The following is a 22,673-nucleotide window of genomic DNA, read 5'->3' as shown; positions in this document are numbered from 1 at the left end:
CGCACACTTATCCTCCTCGCCACCGACCGTCCTTCACATCCAACTGGTCTCGTAGCTATTCTCTCTTCTCTCCATCTGTGGGACTTGATAAATTCACGTGGTGTCGTAAGAGTCAAGTCTCCAGTGTAACTTCTATCCGTCCGGTGCAGGGTTTGAACCGGCGTCTCCCCGACTACTAGACTCCGCAGCCGCACACTTATCCTCCACGGCACCGACCGTCCTTTGCGTTCAGCTGCTCTCGTAGGAGTTCTCTCTTCTCTCCGTCTGTGGGACTTGATAAATTCACTGAGTGCGGTAAGAGTGAACTCTTTGACCTCCAATGTTGCTTCTTTCCGTCCGGTGCCGAGTTTGAACCGGCGTCTCCAAGACTATTTGACGCTCCAGCCGCACGCTTCACCTCCACCCCACCGAGCCGAGCCTGTGACACTGAGCTGCTCTCGGACTTAATTCTCTGAGTCTCATAAGATTTGAAACTGAAACAAGTTCAGATTAGTAGTAGAGTATAAAAACTGCATAACATTGTATGGCATCAAATTTGAAAAACAACAGTAGTCTTACTGTCTGGTGGTGCTTTGCTTGGGTCCTGTTGGGGTTCACTTTTCCTTCTTTTTGCCATAACCCCTTGCACTCTACCACATTCACAGTGTACGCCATCACATTGTGACCTCTCCTGGGCCTCAGTCCTTTGCTTGAACCAGCATTTCCCGCAACACTCGACCCATCAGCCGCATACTGAGCCTCCACTCCAGCGAGTCTCCCACACACTCTACGCTCTTTCTGATGGACTTCATCAGGCGAGTGGAATGAGGTAAAAGTCAAATCTTCCAACTCAGGTCTCCCTGTCACTTCTGTCGGTGGCGTAATGGCTGAGTCTGTAGCTGGAGAGTTCAAATCAGATTGGGAGACGCTGGTTCAAATCCAGCGCCGGGCGGGTTCTCCTTCGCGCGGACGCATGATGAATTCAACGAGTCTCATACAACTTGCACCTGCGACGTCCAATCACAGTGAGTCTCCTGCTGCTTATAATCTCTGTCATTGGATCTCGGCTGTTGGATCATGTGACTTTCTGTGAATGTAATTCATAATCTCCTGCAGCTCAGACACTGTCATAGTAACAATAATCGTACATACATTTTTAATTACTGGACCCCCACTGATCAGAAAGGAACAATAATTTATAGCAATACATGCTCCTGATTCTGCAGAACAAAGCACTTTAATAATGTAAGATATGTATTATAAACTCCTTGAAAACTAAACATGTCATAATATATGTAATATAAACTCCTTGAAAACTAAACATGTTACACATGTTGATAAATTCATATTTCTGACCTTCCTGTCAGAGCATCTTCACAACTGAAGGAAACCAGACCAACTGCTCGTCCTTCTCCACACAGAACCTGGGGCTCTTCAGTGACCTGCTGGTTGGTTGGTTCCACTCCGAGAACACAGCGACTCTCGGGAACCTTTAACATAACTGCAGCATCGTTTGATAAACTATTCATACGTGTTATGAAATGACACAATGACAACATTGATTTAATGAAATGACATTAGAATTGTCACTTTAGTGGAATGTCTCAACAGGAGTAACAAATACATTCCATACATGTTTGTATAAGGGACAATCTACAGTCGACTTACACGGTCTCACAGTTCATCTCTACTGCTTCCTCTCATCTTTATTAGAGTTACAAGAATAAGCACAAACACGTCCCACATCATGTCTTTGTCAAGGTGAAGTACCTCAATGGAAGAGAGAAGACTTATTGAGATGTACATATATTTTGCAGTGAAGTATTCTCTTCTTCAGCTGTGTGCGTCCCCTTGACAACTCTTCATCGGGGATCCACATAAACGCCTGATGATCATAAAGAACCGGTCCAGGCAGGTCGACATCACCGAGACCAATCATCCACTTCAACAGTTTCATCGATAGAAGACCGAAAATACAAGTTATTGAGGAGGAGGAAAAATGATGTTACTCCTGTTACAATGCAGTAACCATTATTAAATAGGTCATACGATATGAATGTTTATCAAAACCATTAATATCCTTACATCCATTGTGTTACTGTAATTAACTCTAGCTCAACCACACTATGGATTTGAGTTCTATGATTCAATTCTTTGGAGATTATTTTTTTTCTGGTTTGATCCAACTCACTAAATCTGTGTCAGTGTGATGGTTTAACTGCAGGAGAAGCCTCCAGTCCAGGAACTCCGACAACACACCAACAGACAAACGGACCAACCGACCGTCCAACAGACAAACGGACCAACCGACCAACAGACAAACGGACCAACCGACCAACAGACAAACGGACCAACCGACCGTCCAACAGACAAACGGACCAACCGACCGTCCAACCGACCGACCGACGGATAAACAAACCAACCGACCGACGGATAAACAAACCAACCGACCGTCCAACCGACCGACGGATAAACAAACCAACCGACCGTCCAACGGATAAACAAACCAACCGACCGTCCAACCGACCGACGGATAAACAAACCAACCGACCGTCCGACCGACGGATAAACAAACAGACCGACGGATAAACAAACAGACCGACCGTCCAACAGACCGACGGATAAACAAACAGACCGACCGTCCAACAGACCGACCGACCGACCAACAGACCGACGGATAAACAAACCAACCGACCACCCAACAGACCGACGGATAAACAAACCAACAGACCAATGGAAACAAACCGACAGACCAACACACCGACAGACCAATGGAAACAAACCGACAGACCAACAGAACATTTAAACTACAATGAACAGAAAAGGTCTGTTATTGTTTTTGTCAATGTTAAGAACGATATTTTCCTAAGAAGCTACTTTCCTCCATTTGTCCATACAACACACTGGATGTTAGGATATCATCATTTATATCTTACAAACTATAGATCGAGCCTCCTAAAGTTCACTACATTGATGGATTTAACTTTGTCAAAGAGTTAAGATTATTATTTTTCCCATTTCAATGTATTGTTTGGTATCATTCATCTAGATCCATGAATTATTCTGTGAGTCGTCAACATGTTAAAAAACGAAACTACCGATCCCTGGCTCCGCCCCTTTGTCCAGATCCTCGTTCAGGAGCTTTTCATCCTGCTGACAGACAAAGACAAATCTGTATTGCGATTTCCATACAAACTGTCTGTTTATGATTAAATACTTTGCCTTAATATTTCTTGCAGTGAAGTATTCTCTTCTTGAGCTGTGACTGGTTCTCAGCAGGGATCCACATCAACACCTGATGATCACAGAGACAAATGGGATTCCTTTAGCTCGATGATGTCAGATTACAGAATGATCACAGACAGGAAGCATGTCTCCAGGCCCCGGCAAAGGTCCAGGTGAGTCAGTGTCACATCCACTTTAGTTTCATAGGAAGAGGAAAAAGACAAGTTATTGAGAAATAACAGATCAAAATTATTATCAATTCCCTGCTGTGTTAAAATGTAGTAACCATCTCCCGCAGTAGGTAAACATATATAATGCACAGTAACTTGATGTCTAACATGTGGGAGGGGATGTAGTGACTCTGCAGCCACCACAAGCCATCCCTGGCTCCGCCCCTTTGTCCAGATCTATGTTCACGAACTTTTCATCCTGCTGACAGACAAGATCAAATCTTTAACACCATAACTCTGTATTGTGATTTTCATACAAACTGTGTTTATGATTAAATTCTTTACCTTAATATTTCTTACAGTGAAGTATTCTCTTCTTGAGCTGTGACAGGTTCTCAGCAGGGATCCACATCAACACCTGATGATCACAGAGACAAATGGGATTCCTTTAGCGAAAGATTGATGTCACTTCCTGTGCTCATTCTGTAATCTAACCAGAGTAAAGTACAGACAGAAGGCAGGGGACCGTCCGTGTCACGTCGTCCACACAGTTCACCATTTACCTCGAAGGAAGAGAGAAGAACGAGTTATTGAGATGCACAGGTAGAGAAGTAACTAATAAAAATGTAGGTAACAGAGGTCAACCTTTCCTTCAGTCGCACTGTAATCTCATTTTGTTATGGGTCAGACTGTGGATGTAATTTATGTTCAGTGATTTAATTCTTTGGAGATTTTTTTTCTGGTTTGATCCAACTCACTTAAAATCAATAAATCTGTGTCAGTGTGATGGTTTAACTGCAGGAGGAGAAACCTCCAGTCCAGAAACTACATGAACTCCGACAAGACCGATCAACAAAACAGACCAACCAAGCAACCGACGGATCAACAGACCAACAGACCGACCGACGTATCGACCAACAGACAGAAACGTATCAACCAACAGACCGACGGATCAACTGACCGACAGATAAACGTATCAACCAACAGACCGACGGATCAACTGACCGACAGATAAACGTATCAACCAACAGACCAACCAAGCAACCGCCGGATCAACAGACCGACCGACAAACGTATCGACCAACAGACCAACGTATCGACCAACAGACCGACCGACAGAAACGTATCAACCAACAGACCGACGGATCAACAGACCAACTGACCGACGTATCAACCAACAGATCAACTGACCGACAGATAGACGTATCGACCAACGGATCAACTTACAGACAGATTAACGTATCGACCAACAGACTCACCCACCTACAGACCAACCAACACACCGACTGACAGAACATTTAAACTACAATGAAGAGAAATGGACTGTTATTGTTTTTATGTTAAGAATGATATTTTCTTAAGGAGCTCCTTTTTGTCCATACAACACGCTGGATGTTATGATATTAACAGTGGTAATCATCATTCATATCTTTACCAACTATAGATCGAGCCTCCTAAAGTTCACCACATTGATGATTTAACTTTGAAATGAACAAAACTATTTTTCTTAATTCTTTGACCATGTTTTATTGTTCTGTCTCATTCATCTAGATCCATGAATTATTCTGTGAAAAATCATGTTAAAAAATGTTAAAGAAAGAAACTTAACATCCCTGGCTCCGCCCCTTTCTCCAGATCAGGAGCTTTTCATCCTGCTGACAGACAAAGATAAATATTTAACACCATAACTGTATTGTGATTTTCATACAAACTGTCTGTTTATGATTAAATTCTTCCTTAATATTTCTTGCAGTGACGTATTCTCTTCTTGAGCTGTGACAGGTTCTCAGCAGGGATCCACATCAACACCTGATGATCACAGAGACAAATGGGATTCGTTTAGATCGATGATGTCACTTCCTCTCTACTTTACTCTAGTCAGATTACAGAATGAGCACAGACAGGAAGCAGGCAGGGGACCGTCCATCAAGACGTCCAGGTGAAGATCCAGGCAGTCGCCAAGTCCGTGTCATGTCGTCCATCCACTTCCACCTCGATGGAAGAGAGAAGGACAAGTTATTGAGATGCACAGGTAGAAAAGTAACAAATAAAAATGTCCTCCAGTAGGTAACATGTACAGAGAAGGTCAACCTTTCCTTCAGTCCCATTAATTTATGTTCTATGCAACACGATCGTCTCCACTGGATTAGAAAGACTCTGAAGACAGACACGTCACTGGACTGTTGAATCATCTAATGTGCTTTACAAAGACCGGAGAGCTTCAGACCAACTCCTCAGTGCCCTCTGGTGGACACTACCCGTCAAGTTAAAAATGAGGACAGCTGTTTGTCAGCAGGATTTTAATGACCATGATTCTGTATTATGATTTTCATTTTATATACATTTCATAAATATTTTATATATATTTATATAAGGGCAGCAGAGAGGCCGATGTCCGACCGACCGACAAACCAACCAACCAACCGACCTCGGACCAACAGACAAACAAACCGACCGACCAACTAACCGACCTCCGACCAACAGACAAACAAACCGACCGACCAACTAACAGACCAACAGACAGACCAACCGACCAACAGACAGACCAACCAACCGACCGACCGACAAACCGACCTCGGACCAACAGACAAACAAACCGACCGACCAACTAACAGACCAACAGACAGACCAACCGACCGACCAACTAACCGACCTCGGACCAACAGACAAACAAACCGACCTCGGACCAACCGAAACACCGACATCTTTAATAATCAGCAGCAGTCGTAAGAAGACGTCTCCGGCAGTGGACAGTTGCCTCTCTGCTGCCCTCATGAAGATTAACCTCATTTCTTTGAACACTAAACATATGATAGTGGAAATTAAATGAAGATCCTACGACAGAATTATGGTCTTAAAATGAGGGGAAATCATCGGATTTATTGCAATGGCCCCAGGAAGTAAAATGTTCATAATTATATACAAATTGCTACTTTTAAATTTAAGAAATCAAGTTCACGCTTCATTGTTTTTATGTCAATCATCATGTGAATCTTTTTTTTTAATAACACATCGTTTAAGATCCAAACTTCACCTGAATATCTCTGGCGGTGAAGTTTTGCCTCTGCGCTCTTCAGCTGTGCGCGTCCCCGCGAGGCTCCTCGTCAGGACCACGTGGTTCACCTGCTCATCTCAAATGTTTGTTCGTGGCGTCGTCAGACTTTTAACCAACGTCGATTCCAGTTCACACACAAACACAAACACAAACGACAAAGTTACTGTTCGACCCCGACCAGTTGGCTCGGAGTCGTAAAGTACCTGGAGCCGCAGGTGAGTTCGACGTCACACAAACGGATCCAACGTTCGTTGTAACTCACAACTCGTCCCGTCGCCAGGTTCACAACTGGTTCACGACTCGTCCCGTCGCCAGGTTCACGACTGGTTCACGACTCGTCCCGTCGCCAGGTTCACGACTGGTTCACGACTGGTTCACGACTCGTCACGTCGCCAGGTTCAGACACCGTGATCTTGTTTCGTCGCTCGCGCCGGGTCACTGACGTCTCTTTATCAGTGCGCAGGGTGACAGCTGATTGGGTGACCGCTGATTGGCTGCCCGAGTCTGCCCAGGTGGAACCAACTCTAATCAGCTACCACAAGCTGCCAATCAATTAAAGGCGGATTCCACCACTTTGTCCCGTTAAAGGATGACGTCATCGTCACAGGGCGGAAACAACTACTGGATTCACTGATTGAGAGAAAAAACAACAGCAACTAGTAATTTAAATAAGTTCAAGTAAGTGTAGAGCAAAAAACAAAGAAGGAAGATAAATATTCATTGCAACACTGATCTCAAGCTCAGATTGTCGTTGGGTCTCCACAGGTACAATGTGTATTCTTTATTTGATGGTTTCACATGAACTATTGAAACAGAGATATACACACCCCATCCCCACTTCCCCCTACTCTCCCCCCAACTGCCTACTATCCTCACCCTACTCTCTCTACATCCTCCGCTACCTGCCCCCCTACCTGTCCTTCACTCCCCTCCCTGATGCCTATCTATCCTATTCTCTACTCCTTGCACCTACTCTCCTCATTTCAGGTTGGACTTTATGTTCAAGGTTCTATATCTGAGGTGGATTTGAACCAGCCAACTCCCACTCCGCCACCGAGCAACCTTCGTATCCAGCTCTTCTCTCCTGGCGTTTTTAAGTCTTCACTTTGGGTTTGAACCGGCGTCTCCCCGACTATTTGACGCTCCAGCCTCCAGCCGCAGACACAACCTCTGCGCCGCCGAGTCTCCGTCACACCAAGATGCTCTCGTAGGTTTTCGACTCTTCACTCGGTCTAATGAGTCAAAACGGCACAGCATAGTAAGTGTTGAGGAATTTTGTTCTATCCTCACTGAGACATTGTTACGATGAGTCTTCTCGGGCACCAAGCGAGGTCATCGCATCGCATGGCACTAAAACAATCAGCTGAGCAGCTGATGTCTCACTCAAGGTGTCAGTCGCGGGGAGATGACATTACTCTTAACTAAATAGACCGTGTGACGCCGAACACTGTGAACCTGTTGATCTGTGTAGCAAACCGTTTAAATTAATTCTTTTGCAGTATGCAAATGTTCACAGTGTTGATGTATGAGCAGATATGGATCAAAGATGTTTAAAAACAAAACATGCCTTAGCGTTTGTCCTTTAAAAGCCTCGGACACACGTGGCAGAGGCCACATCATCACAGGACAGTACAGACAAATGTAGTCAGCAGTCAACTCTGGGTAGTACAAAGACAAATAAATGACATTGCTGCAACGGTCTTACCTTCCTGGCATCTCAACCCACACAAAGAATGAATCGCACACAGTTTGACCAAAATCTGTCAGAGTTTTTAGACATAAGGTGTTTCAAGACAAAACATGGAAATGGTACGTTGTGTGGCTATAGGATGCAGTTTGTCAAGTCATGAGGAAGAGCTAGATCACAGGGGAAACGACTGGTGTGGGATAAGTATGCATATTCAACAAAGCATCCTCAGTTCATAGGGGGACCCCCACCAATCTAAATCTAGAACTTGACAATGCAAAAACAGAGTGTACATATTATGGATGTATATGTTTTGAGATAATCATAAACGGTGACGGTAGGGAGAGGAGGTGGCGTGGAGTCCCTGAGACTGTGGCTGGTGGAGGTGGGTGTGCACGCGGGAAGCCCCGGAACTTGGTTGAGCAGCAGCAGCTCCTCGCGGAAGATCTTGCGGTAAGGGGTCTCCGATCCCGGCGTGCCAGGGGCTGTCGCGGCTGCTTCCGTCCCATGGACGAGTTGACAGAGTCTGTGTCGGAGCCGCCCAACCTGAGCCAGTTCCCCGAGAGAGAGACACACCGACAATGTATCTTGTTAAAACAAGATTTAAATAAAGAATATATTGTTCATTGGTATAAAAAAAAAATCTATTTACAAACTTCTCCGGACCTGTGAACACGATGTCATCACTGCAGGTTTTTGGGTTTGGAGATGTCGCCGTCTGGATAACGCTCCTTGAACCGAGCCACGACCTCGGGATCCAACAGATGGATGCCGTCAAGCTGGTTTCCAAGAGTTACCCTGGAAGGGATACAAAGTTAAAGAATTAGTACAAACGCATATAACACGTGGAAGAGTAACGTTTTTCTTTACATGAGAGAACGACGGCACGTTACCAGTTGGGCTGGACGTTGTGGGGTCGACCGAACAGCTCGATCTTCCTGGTGCCGGGCGACAGTCTCTCGATCATGCCGTAGATTTCGTCCGGCTTGTGACTGGTGGAGCGGACCTGCGGACACAGAGAGAGCCGAGTTCAGTGAAGCTTGTTTCAGGATGAAGGAGCAACGTGGGGTCAAACTGCAGCGCGTCGGACCGAAGAAACAAGTTTGTGCACCTCGGCCACGATGACGTCGCAGTCCAGACCTCTGTTGAATCCCTGCGGGTTTCCCTTCACGCCCACCTGTAGAGAAACACATGCTTGATGAGATTGCAGCAGCAAAAATGAAAATTCAAGAGGTAAGATTCCTCGAGCTTGGAGCCGAGTAGATTCGTGCACGTGACAGAGACCGATTCAAACGCAGCACGTGAGATGATTAACATGTGAACATACCAGACAGTGTTCCTTCCCGTGATTCAGCCAATGACCCGTCCTCCCGGTGCGGATGATCCTCTGGAGCTGGTTGGTTTTCACCCATATGATTTCATCCACGCGATCGTAACTTGGAGAGGAAAACAATACAGAGACAAAATGAGAAAATGTATAAAACCGATGACTTGTTGGTGGGATATGCACAGAAGGGAAAGACTCACCCCCAAAGACTGAGGCACTCTCTGCCCAACTCCATCGCCCTGCACAAAGAGACGAGCAGAGGAGATGATGAGTTTGATCGAACAAAACTTGATCTGGACGTGCAGGAACACGACCCTTCAGTTACCTGCCGGTGACCCAGAGGAAGAGGAAGCCGTCGTCCTGCAGGATGGGGATGTTGAGTCTCCTCATCTCGTCGTCGGTCAGCGTGCCGTAGGGCAGCTCCATGTGGATGTCCCAGGGGGGGTCGGCCATCACCACGGCAAACTTACCCAGGACGGAAACGTCCAAGATGCGGATATCACAGCAGATCCACTGGGAGTTAAAATCACAAGAAAGAAATATCAGTAGCTTTTCCGACGCCATCTTCGTTGCTCGCCTCTCCACGCTCTTCCTCACCTGCGAGGGGAACAGCTTGTCCACGTTGCTGTCCGCGTCCTCGGCGTGGAGGCCGAGCTCCGTGGTGCCCGCCTGGGGCCCCAGCAGGCTCCCCTCCGCCTCCGGGGGGCTGTCGATCTCGTAGTGGACGTACTTGCACGTGTCCATGTGGAAACATGTGTTGAGGAAGGAGCAGTCGCCGAGGCTCTCGTCCGTGTGCTTGTTGATGATGCGACTGGGGGAGGAAATGGCATTTATTTTAACAACTTCAGGTTTGAATGCAAATTCATGAAATATTGAATCTCCAGTATTTTATTTAAAAAGTTAAGATGCATTTACTTAAACATTAATTATACTCTCAGATTGGTGACTTTAAATAATTTTTTAGAAGCTCGATGGAATAACATCATCCAGTATTTTACAAGAAAACAATGACTTTGAAAACAAAAAGTTGTGGAGCAGAATATGTTTAATATGTCGTAATCGATCTTACAACATATTAAAACTTCAGGGGGAGAGCCGCCTCAGAAAAATTAATTTTGTATGAGGAGAAAAAATGCACATCAAATATTTTCAGACAGATACATCGTCCTTCTTTGACCTTTACTACAGCGCCCTCCTCAGGCCAAACCAGGCATTTCTCCAACATTGACGATCAATTCAAGTTCATAATTTTTCCAAATTAAGTGTGATACTTGGAATCTGTTACAGCTTTTAAAAAACTGGTGGAGAGATTTTTTTTCCATGAAATAAATAATATGAACAATAAATAATCTGTCAACTTTCTATATTAATTAATGTTTGATTTAAAGGTTTTTCTCTGGTGAACACATTTTCTCCTGAACAACTTGTACAGCTGTAACTCTGTGACGGATTGAACATATATTTCCATAATGTACAAACTTCTATATCTTTTAATAAATGTATTTTAATATATCTAATTCTATTGTATAGTTTTTCACTTATTGGTCTGATACTTTAGGTTACTATCTTTATCTTTCTCCCTGTACTTGCACCAAAACACCAAAAGCTCTGTATGTGAAAACCTCTTTGGCAACCCCTTTAGCAAAGATGGTGGTTGTATGACACATTTCCCAACTAGAAGCATGAACTGTACCGAAAACAAAAAAAGCATTTTAAACTTTTCTTTCAAGCGCGAGTAGAACCAAACTAAGAAAACTGCTCTGAAGTTTCTGATAAAAGGATTTCATCGCGTCAGGTGATATGAACACAAGATGGAGGGAGTTCGGAGAGTGACGCTGAGGATCCCTTACCGGAAGTGTAACTTGGTGCATGGCTTGGGCGTGTCCCTGGAGCGCAGGCAATCCTCTTTGGTCCCGTGGTCGCAGAACTCCTGGACCTGAGCTCGGCCGCGAGACCGAAACTTCTCCACGATGGACTGCTCCTTGGCCGTGCTGGTGTTGAGCAGCTCCAGAATCTCTCTGCTCATCTGAAAACAAATAACATTCACATGATTGTGACGACAGCGATCGCACCTCCACACTCTGAACCGGACATGATAGTCATCCCTCTTACCTTCTTGCTCTGCTGCTCTTTTGTGGACTGTTGGTTCAGGAGGCTCTCAATCTCCATGTCCATATGAGAGGACTGGCCTTTGTTGCTCCTGCCCTTCTTGTCGGCGCCGCTCCCCGACGCCGAAGGCCCTGCCATCTGTGAGGAGGAGGCCGGGGTCAGGGAGATGGAGGACATGCGTGGCGGGGAAGCAGACCGCTGCAGCGAGGGCAAGAAGCCTGCAGTTCTCTTGCTGTGGGTTTGCTCTTCTGCTTTTCTCTTGACTCCAGTCGGTCGGGCTCCGACCCCGGAGCCGATCATGGGCCATAGTTTTGTGTGATCCACGGCGACGATGACCGTGGGGAAGGAGGCTGACGAGGAACAGGCCGAGGTGGACTGACGGACCTCGATGAGCTCCTGAGCTGAGAACTTGAGCAGCAGACTCTGGATGCATCCGTGAGTGACAGCAGGTTCAGACTGCGAGCAACAATCAAAGAGAACATGACGGATTAAAAAGACAGAAAAATGAATTTGTCAATGAGAGACAGCCAAGACGGCCATAACACTTTTCAATATAAAACTCTCACAGAAAGACTCACACTGTTGAGGTCATTTGTGATGGCGAGAGAGTCTGTGGGGAGTGACAGACTCAGGTCAGACAGATATCCCAGCAGCCTCTTCTCCAGCTCAGGGTCCAGCGGTTTCTCCGCCTCCTCCTGAGAGGTGGGCGGAACCGACGGAGCCGGGCTGTCGCTCCTGGCCGCAGGAGCCTCTGTGCTGCTTCCACCATCTACACGACGTAGATGGGACGACAAAACGTTAAGGAAAAAACTATGTTTTTAAACATACGTGATTTATTTTTAGGTTTCAAATTCCAAAGACTCAAAAGTGCCAGTTGAAAGTTTTCAGAATTTTCTTTTATGACAGGGTCAAGTCAAAAATGTATTGAATTTTTTTTGTTAAGCCTACGGTTGTGAGGTTTTGCTTTTCACTTCACTTGCATGTTAATGTTTACATTTTTCCACACACCACTGCAACAAAAGAAATCCTACAAAAAGCCAAATGGATGAATCAGTTATACTTCACTAATGATAATTTTGATTCATTTATTACTTTATCAAGCAAAGAAGGAAAAGTTTTTTTTTTTTTTTTAAACTGTACAACTAGGACTGCACCTGGGGCTCTGGGAACTTGTGGAGGGCATTTTTATATTATTATATTTATGTATATAAATTAGACTGAATGGTAAACGAATTAATTGAAAACATAAATTGTGAAATTGGGTGGGGGGTATTTCACTTAATAGAGCCAAGTATAAGTTCAAATAATTTGTTATGAATTACTACTTCAAAGGGCGGTTCAATGGGACAAAAACGAACTAATGTCATCTTGACTTAATCACGCATGATCGACCTCAGGACTGTGGAAGACGCCAGTTCCCCCGATCCACCACAATGTATGTCAACAACACACCCCCCGCTCGTACCGGCGGACAGTTGCGCGGGGTCCTTCCGCCGCCGCTGCAGCCTCTCCCGCAGAGAGTCCAGCTGCTTCTTGTGCGCCTGGATGTTGCTCCACGTGTCCGACATGGCGAGCTGCGTTCAACGGCCACAAAAACACACCAACACCCGGCGGAGCACAGAGGAGATGAACGCCGACCGCCGAGCAGCCATGTACGGTGCACCGCGAGAAAGTGTCGGAAACAGCAACTTCACTCAAAGGTTCCGAGTGACCGCGTCGCATTAGTGGTTATTTTATCTATATTAAATCAATATATCATGCTTTCGTGGACAGATGTTTGAAGCGTGTATTTTAGGACATTTAAAATACACGGGATAATAAAAGTTTTTAAGGAGTCCCATAGTCGGAATCATCCAGAGCGGAACATTCCAACTTCCGGCGTTACTAAAAAATAAAAGCCTCGTGTTAATCTGCTCGTTTGTAGAATAATTGAAGAGAAGTTTTTTTTCTCCCAACATATTTATAGCAGAGCTATAGAGTTAATACTTGTTTAAATTGTTGAATGTTCAATGTAATCACTGAGGGTTACTATGTTACTGTCTTAACGTTGCACTGTGCAGATGTGGTTCTACCACTGTCATCATTTCAATATCATCTTATGTACTTAAAATATATTCCACAACAATTGTACTTTTTTTTAATCGTCCTGTGCAATATATTTATATATAAATGCATATTTATTACATTTTTCTAAACTTCAAATCCAAATCACTGCACATTTTAGCTTCTTTCACAGAGCAATATTTGCACTCTGTTTAAAACGTATAGTTTGTTTTTTTCAAGTTTTTTAAAATAAGTTTGTCTTCTATTTTTTCTTTTATATTTTGTAATATTTTCAACCTCTTCCCTGTTACCTTGACTCTTGCTGCTGCTGTAAGATGTGGGACTAATAAAGTATTATCTTATCATATTAAGGCTCAAGGTAAATGTGATAGCACATAATTTTCTGCTCGGCCATGTTTTGCATGTGACGGGTAAGTGTGAAGAATTAGACACAAAGTTGGCTGCTGTTACGCTTCTCTGTGTCTTGTCCTCGTGTCCCGTTACAGCACATCTATCATTCATGGCTCCGTCAGTCGCCAACCTGAGACTTTTCTTTCACCTGCTCACTTCGTTGAGCCTCCTTGGGAGAAAAAACAATCAGGATTTGTTAGTTGCAGTGACGAGGGAGAAAAAAAGTGTGTAACAACTAAAGCTAGACTCTCAAATAACTAGTCATGACATTTTTCTATGAACCTATATTGGAACAGGAATACATTTCTGTAACTCTAAAACAACTAGCTGGATTTGAGCAACTAAACTCCAAATGTAGTCAGGCTCCACTCACATCATCAAATGTGTGAATCTGTGTTTGTGGCCCATGTGCTCATCACACACACCACAACACTGCACTTCTGAGGTAATACCACAGGCAGCTTCCTTTAAATCAAAGTTACATTGCATTACATTGAAGACAAAAATCACCAACATGCAAATTTTCCTTGATGCTACAACGGGACATTAAAAAGATAATGTTGTTCACTGTTGATTGGTTTGTCGTAAAGTTGAACCATTGTGCAAAAGGCACCTGTTGGTTGGACAAAATAGAAAAAGAATAGTTAGATATTTATTTTGTCCAACCAACAGTTCCGACCAGATGTTCAATGTACAGCGGAAACTTCACATCTGAGAAGCTTCTCAACAACTCAAAGAAATAATTTCAGATGGATGAGCAAAATAACCAATTTACTGTATGTGAATAAATCTGATATTCATGGTCAATTCCAAAAAGTATGATATGAAAAGATTGATGAAAGAATAAAAAACCAACACATCTACACAAACAATGGAAACTTTTTTTTTTTTTTTTTTTTTTTTTTTACACAGCACTGCCATTTTATTCCACTACAAAAAAAAGGCATCTCGCGAACACCGGTAAAGGAACAAGAGTCCAGCTCATCTCCGCCACGGACTGGACCGTCAGCCAAGCAAAAGGAAGAAGAAACAAGTCCTTTTTTTATTTTTAACCCCAGACAAAGATGTCTAACATCTCCACCGTCCTCTTTTCCCATGCAGCAGAAATGCGACCGTACTGAAGAGCCTCTGCAGAAGCCATACGTTGCCGAGATCAGGCGAGGAAGTGAAATCGGAAAAAAATATATCTAAATACAGCACGTGACGGAGCGGAGCGACCCTACTCTACCGACGAGAGAGAAAAGACAAAAGACTTATTTTCATTTTTTAAACCACTTAAACTAGCTGAGAAACAAAACAAAAACTTATCACACCACAATGGGTAATAATATAATAACACTTTTTAAAATAGATTTCAAAGGAAACGTATAAACTCTAAACGGAGGTGTGTGAACCAGGAAATGCACTGTACACTCGAGGAGGTTTAACCTGGCTTACTTGTTGCTTATTGAAATACAGTAGGCCGGACAATCATGAAATTGTGACCACACTTATTTTTTGTTCCAGTCCAGCATGCATTTTCTAGGTAAGCGGGACATTGTACAATAACGGCGGAGTCGGCGGTGACGGCGGCTGGATGTGAATTATTGACCGAATGAGGGAAGCTTAGTTTCATGGTTTCGGGGGGGGAGGGGGCTGTGTAACGGCATGAAGAGCATCTTGAGGCAGATTCCTGTAGTTAGTCATAAAAACCCTAGCACTGTAAGAAAACGGAAAAAAATAAATCAACCCTCCCCCGAAACTTAAGAACCCCAACCCCTAAGACGTTAAATAATAGTCGGAGCTATGAAAATCTCAACGCAGGAAATGTTCCTTTACAATTCGCCGCTTATTACATTAATACTAACATTGATTCCCCCGCCTCCCTCCCCCACGTACATTCAAGCATGAAAAGACCAGAGTGAGAAAAAGATGTCTAAAGTGTCTAAAAACCCCGTTCTCAGTCGTATCAGCCTACGAAGGTTTAAAGAGACGTGTGATCGTGATCGTTGTCCCGAAAAAATGTGAAATGAGAAATGTTTTGTGGACCTTTTCTTGTCTACAAGTGAAAATGCATAGCAGGATAAGTCATCGGGGGGTTCGGCCTGGTTTCGTCACACACGGCTCTCGTAGAACACCTGGCAGGGAGGCGTCTCGCCCGCCGCCGGTTCAGGCGCCGCTGGTTCGGGCACAGCCTGTTCGGGAGCCTCCTGTTCGGCGCTCTGCTCCGCCTCGGCCTCAGGCTGCTCTTCCTCCGGCTGAGGGGGAGTGAGCGGCGGGACGGGGGAGGGGGGAGGCGGGGAGGGCGCGGCCTCAGGCTGAGGTGGAGCCTCAATGCTGCAGTAGCCGCCGATGGCGAGCGGCGGGTGTACTGACACCTGGATGGCAATGTGCTGCGGTTGCTCCTGGACCGAGGAGTTGTCCGAGTCGGCGGCGGGGGACTCGCTGCGCTCCCGCTCGCGCTCCTGCTCGCGCTCCTGCTCCCTCTCCTGCAGGATGCTGAAGAGGTCCCTACCCCCGATGGCAGCGACCCGGCCCACCGCCCCGCGCAGCCCCTCGGGTGCCTGACGGACAAACGTGTGCCTCATCTCCTCCACGCCCACCACCTCCAGGATCTCCTCCATGAAAGTGCGGCAGTTCATGATGAGCGGCGGCAGGGGGATGCTGCGCGCCAGCTCCTCGATGTACCGCGCAAACTCCATGGTCTTGAACTGCGTCACCTTGGCCAGCTCCAGCGTCTTGGCCGACGTGATGATGGGGATCCTCTTGGCGATCTCGAACGCCTTCTGCAGCTTCTCGGCGCCCTCGGTGCGGAAGAACTCGTTGATGGCCTTCTCAGTCTTCTTCAGGTGGCTGCTCATCATGCAGAGGCGCGTGATGTTCAGGGCCATGATGATGGTGAAGGTGACCAGACACACCACCATGTAGTACACGCCCATGTCGCCCTTGTTCAGGACCACGCGCAGCGTCACCGTGCAGTTGGAGCTGCCGAGCGAGTTGGACGCCATGCAGGTGTACTTCCCGCGGTCCGCAAACTCGATGCCGGTGATGTTGAGGATGCCATCGTCCAGCAGCCACCACTTCCCACCTGCAGAGACAGAGAGACGAGATGCTATGAAACACTAGAACAACTGCAATCTGGGTTTTAATTTTCAAGGCTCTCTTCTTTTCGCCCTGTACAGGGCTCCTACACTTTTTCCAGACTCAAATTTCTAGACTTCTCTGTGGATTTTTCAGACCATATTTGAAACCCGAGTAAAAAATTTGCTAGATGTTTTTTAAGTAAATTTTATTATATAAATAAATAATTTTAAGTTCTGACTGTGTATGCTTTCAGTCATGGTTTCTCCAGAGAATTTATTGTGATGTTCACATGAAAATATTGATTCTTCCTATTCCGACGTTACCTGTTCCAGGACTGATTCTCAGAGTAAAATACTAATATTTAAATTCAGTCATTTTGTGTTAATGTGTATTTTATCATCAACAGTACAAAGTAACTAACTATCATCAGGAAAATCTAAATAACGCCCGGTTGATAGGGGAAGTACTTTATCCTTCCGCCAGTCACAGTCACACGTGAACTACGACTCTGTAGATACAGTCGTGACAGTGGCAGGTACAGAGAGGGTGTTGCCATGGCGACATTTAACCCACGAGTAATAAAAACTAAAACCCAAGATGTAATGTTTCCTCTTTGAAAATATCTCAAAATCCGTCTGACTGAGCGGTACGAATGCAACGTTGTCAATTCATTAGATTAATGGCACCATGCGGTGAGGAAAAAACCCTGAATGTTTCTGACCTGCTTTTAAACCATGAATATTCACTGCCCACAACGTGACTCACTCGAGAGTAAATCCTCTTAATGCACCAGTTTCTCTGCTGAGCGACGCTGCAGTGTGTGTCTGCGGCTTTTCGAACAGAAACCCTCGCATTTCGCGGATTTTGCTTACGTCGTACTGTTGTTGTGACACTTTTTATGGATCGTGACATCTTAATAACACGCGGTTCAGTAGAAAAAAGTGCCTTTAGGTGAGATTTCGTCATGTGCAGAAAGTCCTTGAAGCAGTATTGTGTACAGTTATCTCAACCTTTGGCTCTGAAATGATAATCATTTTTAGGACTGTGAGGACTGAACATGGTCCTCATACAGTATGTGTTTGTGACTCGAGTCCTGAGAGCAGCAATGACCTTGTTAAGACCTGCCGTGCTTTGCATATGAAACAGGTTGTGGCTGTGTGTGTGAAGGTTTGAGTTGCTGAGAACAAAACAAGAACAATCTCTCTCGCCATTTCATCAAACCTTTGTTTGTTTTTTTTAAGGATTTGTGCCAAATGTGGGGACAAAAATTCAGGCATACATCTTGTTTAGAATCATCAACACGCCCACCGGCTCACTGTAAATCTCGGGAAAACGTTCTGGAAAATGTCCAGTGCAACATCTGCGTTCTCACATACAGCCCCTTCTGGAGATGTTCAGGGCAATGTCCGGACTTCAGAGCACGTCTGAAAGCAGCTTATGGGTCATCCAGATTACAAAACAGTATGTTCTCACTGAGTGGCAAATACATAGTTGTATTCATTGCTACTAACAACACGGGTGCTGAGGAAATCCAGCACAAACAGGGAAATCAATATGAACTCAACATTGTCTGATTGTGGTGTCTTTCGGGACAAATACACAAGAACTCTGAAACTGAGGCTTACAGAGGAAAAGTTAACCAGCAGACCTTCTGTAAAATGTGTCTGAGCAAAAACTCTTGAAGCAACACGCAGTGACTAGTCAGCACGGCAATGCTCATCAGTCAACACCTGGTAAGTAAGATTAAAGCGGTGGCTGTTTGGGTCACGTGTGCATCTATCTATCTGTAGGCTCGTTTAATAGTTTTGGGTGAGGGTCGGAACATATATCGAAGGGTAAATCAAACGCTTTTTTTTTCAGCTCCACGTTTACCACAACGGTCCGGTCCAACACCCTCATCACCGCCGACTCCGAACCAATCCGCCTGTCCCAAGTTGTAAATTATGACTCAAATGGCCGTTAAATTAGTCAAATCTGTCGATACCTTTGGGGTAATCCTGCTAACAAACCACAAAATGTCCTTGGCAGAAGTTATAAATAGTGTTGACACGAGTTCTGTACTTTGTGCTGAACTGGACGTTCATTGACGACTTATCCCCAAGAAACCAAGTTGCAGCTGCAACTCATCTAGACGGCAATTCTAAATCTGTAATTCCTAAGTCTGGACGAGACCATAAAAAATCATTTCTGCAGCCCTCTACTCTGCCCCAAGATCAATTTCATCCGCCGCCAAATCGTGTGACGTGATTGATGTACTGCCCAATACTACGAGCAAGTTAGAAGGAGGGAGGGAAAATACACTCTGAGTCAGAGACGGACATCTCCACTCCCTAATTATATTCCTCAGTGTAACCCAGAGGAAACACCGCTCTGACGGTACAGGCGCTGTTCTTTGTTTGTGGGTCATAATAACAACTCTCTGATGGCAGGTTTCAACAGGTCTGCACAGGACTCCAGCGTCAAAACAGCGAATGCTTCTCCCCTCTGCATTCCTTCAGTCGCAGTATCCAAACAGACGGAGAAATGAAAATCATAAGTAACATATAGAAAGACTTTCCACACGACTTCCTGGATCACCGACATGAAAGGATGAAGAAGTAGTTACTGTGACTCGGCTATAAACCTGCCGTCGCCTCTCTGCGACGTTCCTTCGCTCTTTCGCCAGCTATCGGTGCTGCTGCTCAACCTCTGCTGGCTCATCCTACAACTTCCCTTTCTATCTGCAGGATACAAATCTACACTTACATGGTAAAAAAAGGGAAAAGAAGAAGAAGAGAGGAAAAAGAGCAGAGTTGCAGTTTCCCAAACAAAGTGCCATATATTTAATGAGTTGGGCTTCGGTTTTACTAAACAAACACAGTACTAGAGAAACACTCTAGTATTATGTGTTATTGTTGTTATTGTTATATATGATACTTTCTCTAATAATGAACTTATAAATCAGTGACTGGCAGTGTTGGAGACAAAGAGAACAGGAAACCAGGTCTAAAGGAACAAGTACAATCTCGCCTCACCGATTGTCTCTGTGTCCAGGCGGTTGCCGTGGGAGTTGAACCACTGAACTCGGGGGAACGGCTCTCCAGTGATGTTGCAATCGATCAGGACGCAGTTGCCCTCGCGGGCAATTATCTGGCTCACTTCTGTGAACGCCGTCGGGACGAATCCTCGGTCGGCATCTGTCACATTGCTGGTCTGCGTGCCGTTTGCATCCGTCACATCCAGCGACGAGGCCCCGGCGGCGTGGGAGGCGATAAGGGACGCAAGGAGCGCGAGGACGCATCCACCGGATGAGTGCATTTTCTCCGATTGTTGGCGAGGGGGACGAGACTTGTCATTCCTCCTGGGTCTCCATCCGGCACACTGGCTATCTCTCGGTAGTGGAAGGCAATTTGGCATTCAGCGCTATGGCTTGAAAGATCTCACTAAAAAAGAAAGATGACGATTGGCGTTTATTAATCAGAGACAGCACAGGAACAAAACAACATGTAGGACTTGACCGACGCGGAGGCGGTTGATGTAAGCACCCCTCAAATGACACAGGGCTGCAACTTAAGACTATTTTCATTATTAATGAATTGTTCGGCCGTTTAAAACATCGACAAATAGAAAGAAAGAAAAAAGCCAATCATAATGTCCCAACTTCCAACTTGACGCGTTAAAAATTGCTTGTGCTGTACAATCAAACGTCTGATATGCAAAGATATTAAATTAACACACACTCCTATATATATAGAGCTGCAACAGTTAATCGATTAATCGTTTAGTAATCGATTACTAAATGAATCGCCAACTATTTTGATAATTGATTAATCAGTTCAAGTAGTTTTTATGGGGGGGAAAAAAGTCAAAATTCTCTGATTTCAGCTTCTTAAATGTGAATAATTTCTGGTTTCTTTGCTCCTGTATGGCAGTAAACTGAATATCTTTGGTGTGTTGAAAAAAACTAAAGATCATCTTGGGATTTTGGAAACACGATCGACATTCTGCACCATTTTATGGACCAGACAACTAAATGATTAATGGAGAAAATAATCAACAAGTTAATCGACTATGAAAATAACCGTTAGATGCAGCCCTGCTATATATAAAGCAGCAAATCCTTACATTTGGAACCAGCATATTTGGCAAATTGTCCTTGAAGCATTGCTGAAATGACGTGTTGTCAGAGACTTGCAGAGACTTAACATCTGTACATTTAAACTAACGACCTCAGCTCCAAACGTTTAACTATGAATCAACCCGGGTTGCTGATTTAACTTCAGTCTTAATAGCTGGTCTGCTTATCGTAGTAGTTTTCATTATTATGATACAAAAAAACAAAATTTTTTCTACATTTAATACTGTAAGTCATTTACATATCAGCAATCAGCTGATGGGCTTTAGCTGTTGCTGTCCTGTCACAGACCCACCAAATAAAATAAGCAATGCATTAGTTGCTCGCATTGCGTGGTTGCATTGGGCAACCAGCTGGAGCACAAGTGTTTTATATAATAACACACTGATCATATTCATATTCCCTCATAGTTAGCTGACAGCACTTCAGTCTGATCTGCCACTACACGTCCACAGCTGACGCCAGTTACATCACATGACAAATAGGAACATGTCATACAGTATCGAAGACCGGGCGAGATTGACTGTAACACTGCATGTATGCAGTTGCTTCTCTCCGGCGACGCCAGCAGCTGTCTGGTTTGTTTCCAATGGCAGTGAACGACGCGACGACAACAGTGATAACGGCGGTGTGCAGGAGGGGGTTGGGCTCCGTCTAATCGCTGGATCGCGTCGGGGCCCGCGGGGATAGCGCAGTGAGCTAGCGCGGGCGAGTCACGTAATACTCTCAAAACGATTATACACAGTTACATGTATTATATGTGTCTGCAGGAACTAGTGTGCGTCGCAGGGAAACGGCGCAGTTTAAACGCAACGCACGGTCGCCAGGCGAGGGACGCGGCTACGTGCTGGACTGCGGTCGGTCGATGTCACGGGACCCGTGTGGAAACCGAGTGTAGCGAAGCGTCCTCGACACATTTTAACGGGAAAAGAAAGCTTCGTGTGTCGACGGATTCATTTTGAACAGTCGAGAAGAACACGGGGAACACGTTACCCTCCTCCTCGTCGTCGTCGTCCTCCTCCTCCACAGCGCGAGTCCGGCAACCGGCGTCGACGTTAGCTGCGCAAAAAAAAAACCCACAAAAAAAACCGCGCAACAAATCGCTATTTTAATGAACTTCCGGTTTGCTAACTCACATCATTGTCCGTCGTCGTTCGGACGCGCTTTTGTTCGGTGGTGAATCAGCGGAGCCGATGATGTTTTTGTCGCTTATTTCTTCTCCGGCATCTCCATCATCATCATCAGCAGCAGCAGCATCATCATCCTCCGCTACAATGTCTCAACCATGGAGCTTCCGGTGCGTTGCCCGACCGCTGCGTGGCAACATCGCCCAGTCGCATTGCCGTGACAGGCGGCGAATACATGACAGTGATCAATGCTTTTACAATATTAATGATAATAATAATAATTTTATTTATACAGCACCTTTTAGAAGTAGCTTCACAAAGTGCTTTCACAAAAACATATATCTCAGAAAATTAAAATCATCA

At 45.0% G+C, this 22,673-nt stretch overlaps 2 protein-coding genes and 1 long non-coding RNA gene across 7 annotated transcripts; all 3 read right to left on the bottom strand.

Annotated features, from left to right (window-relative positions):
- Positions 1-1,541: 1,541 nt before the first annotated feature.
- Positions 1,542-5,779, bottom strand: LOC118285579. Of its 2 annotated transcripts, none has more exons than XR_007031955.1 (4): positions 3,887-4,537; positions 3,720-3,792; positions 3,078-3,633; positions 1,542-1,921 (listed from the first exon to the last, which is right to left on the bottom strand). It is a non-coding gene; the product is annotated as an uncharacterized LOC118285579 (long non-coding RNA). The 2 variants fall into 2 exon arrangements; XR_007031954.1 differs by lacking the exon at positions 1,542-1,921 and adding an exon at positions 5,277-5,779 and having other exon boundaries at positions 2,988-3,633; positions 3,887-5,183.
- A 2,398-nt stretch (positions 5,780-8,177) lies between these two features.
- On the bottom strand, positions 8,178-13,235 carry LOC118284182 (N6-adenosine-methyltransferase subunit METTL3-like). Of its 2 annotated transcripts, none has more exons than XM_035606914.2 (12): positions 13,018-13,235; positions 12,131-12,321; positions 11,556-12,008; positions 11,294-11,469; positions 10,041-10,254; positions 9,769-9,956; positions 9,644-9,682; positions 9,444-9,552; positions 9,228-9,293; positions 9,010-9,122; positions 8,769-8,914; positions 8,178-8,662 (listed from the first exon to the last, which is right to left on the bottom strand). In XM_035606914.2, the coding sequence occupies exons 1-11, from the start codon at positions 13,118-13,120 to the stop codon at positions 8,800-8,802; spliced, it is 1,767 nt and encodes a 588-aa protein (XP_035462807.2). In that variant the 5' UTR covers positions 13,121-13,235; the 3' UTR covers positions 8,178-8,662; positions 8,769-8,799. The 2 variants fall into 2 exon arrangements, with proteins under 2 accessions (XP_035462807.2, XP_035462803.2); XM_035606910.2 differs by having other exon boundaries at positions 8,783-8,914.
- Positions 13,236-14,758: 1,523 nt separating this feature from the next.
- mfap3l (microfibril associated protein 3 like) lies at positions 14,759-22,459 on the bottom strand. 3 transcript variants are annotated; one of them, XM_035607170.2, is made up of 4 exons: positions 22,177-22,453; positions 20,084-20,491; positions 16,297-17,073; positions 14,759-16,264 (listed from the first exon to the last, which is right to left on the bottom strand). In XM_035607170.2, the coding sequence occupies exons 2-4, from the start codon at positions 20,463-20,465 to the stop codon at positions 16,224-16,226; spliced, it is 1,200 nt and encodes a 399-aa protein (XP_035463063.1). In that variant the 5' UTR covers positions 20,466-20,491; positions 22,177-22,453; the 3' UTR covers positions 14,759-16,223. The 3 variants fall into 3 exon arrangements, with proteins under 3 accessions (XP_035463063.1, XP_035463061.1, XP_035463060.1); XM_035607168.2 differs by having other exon boundaries at positions 14,759-17,073; positions 22,320-22,459; XM_035607167.2 differs by having other exon boundaries at positions 14,759-17,073.
- Positions 22,460-22,673: the final 214 nt, after the last annotated feature.

The sequence above is a fragment of the Scophthalmus maximus genome, chromosome 12, assembly GCF_022379125.1.
Source record: "Scophthalmus maximus strain ysfricsl-2021 chromosome 12, ASM2237912v1, whole genome shotgun sequence".
Lineage (NCBI taxonomy): Eukaryota > Metazoa > Chordata > Actinopteri > Pleuronectiformes > Scophthalmidae > Scophthalmus > Scophthalmus maximus.
This window is presented reverse-complemented; position numbering and strand designations above follow the sequence as displayed.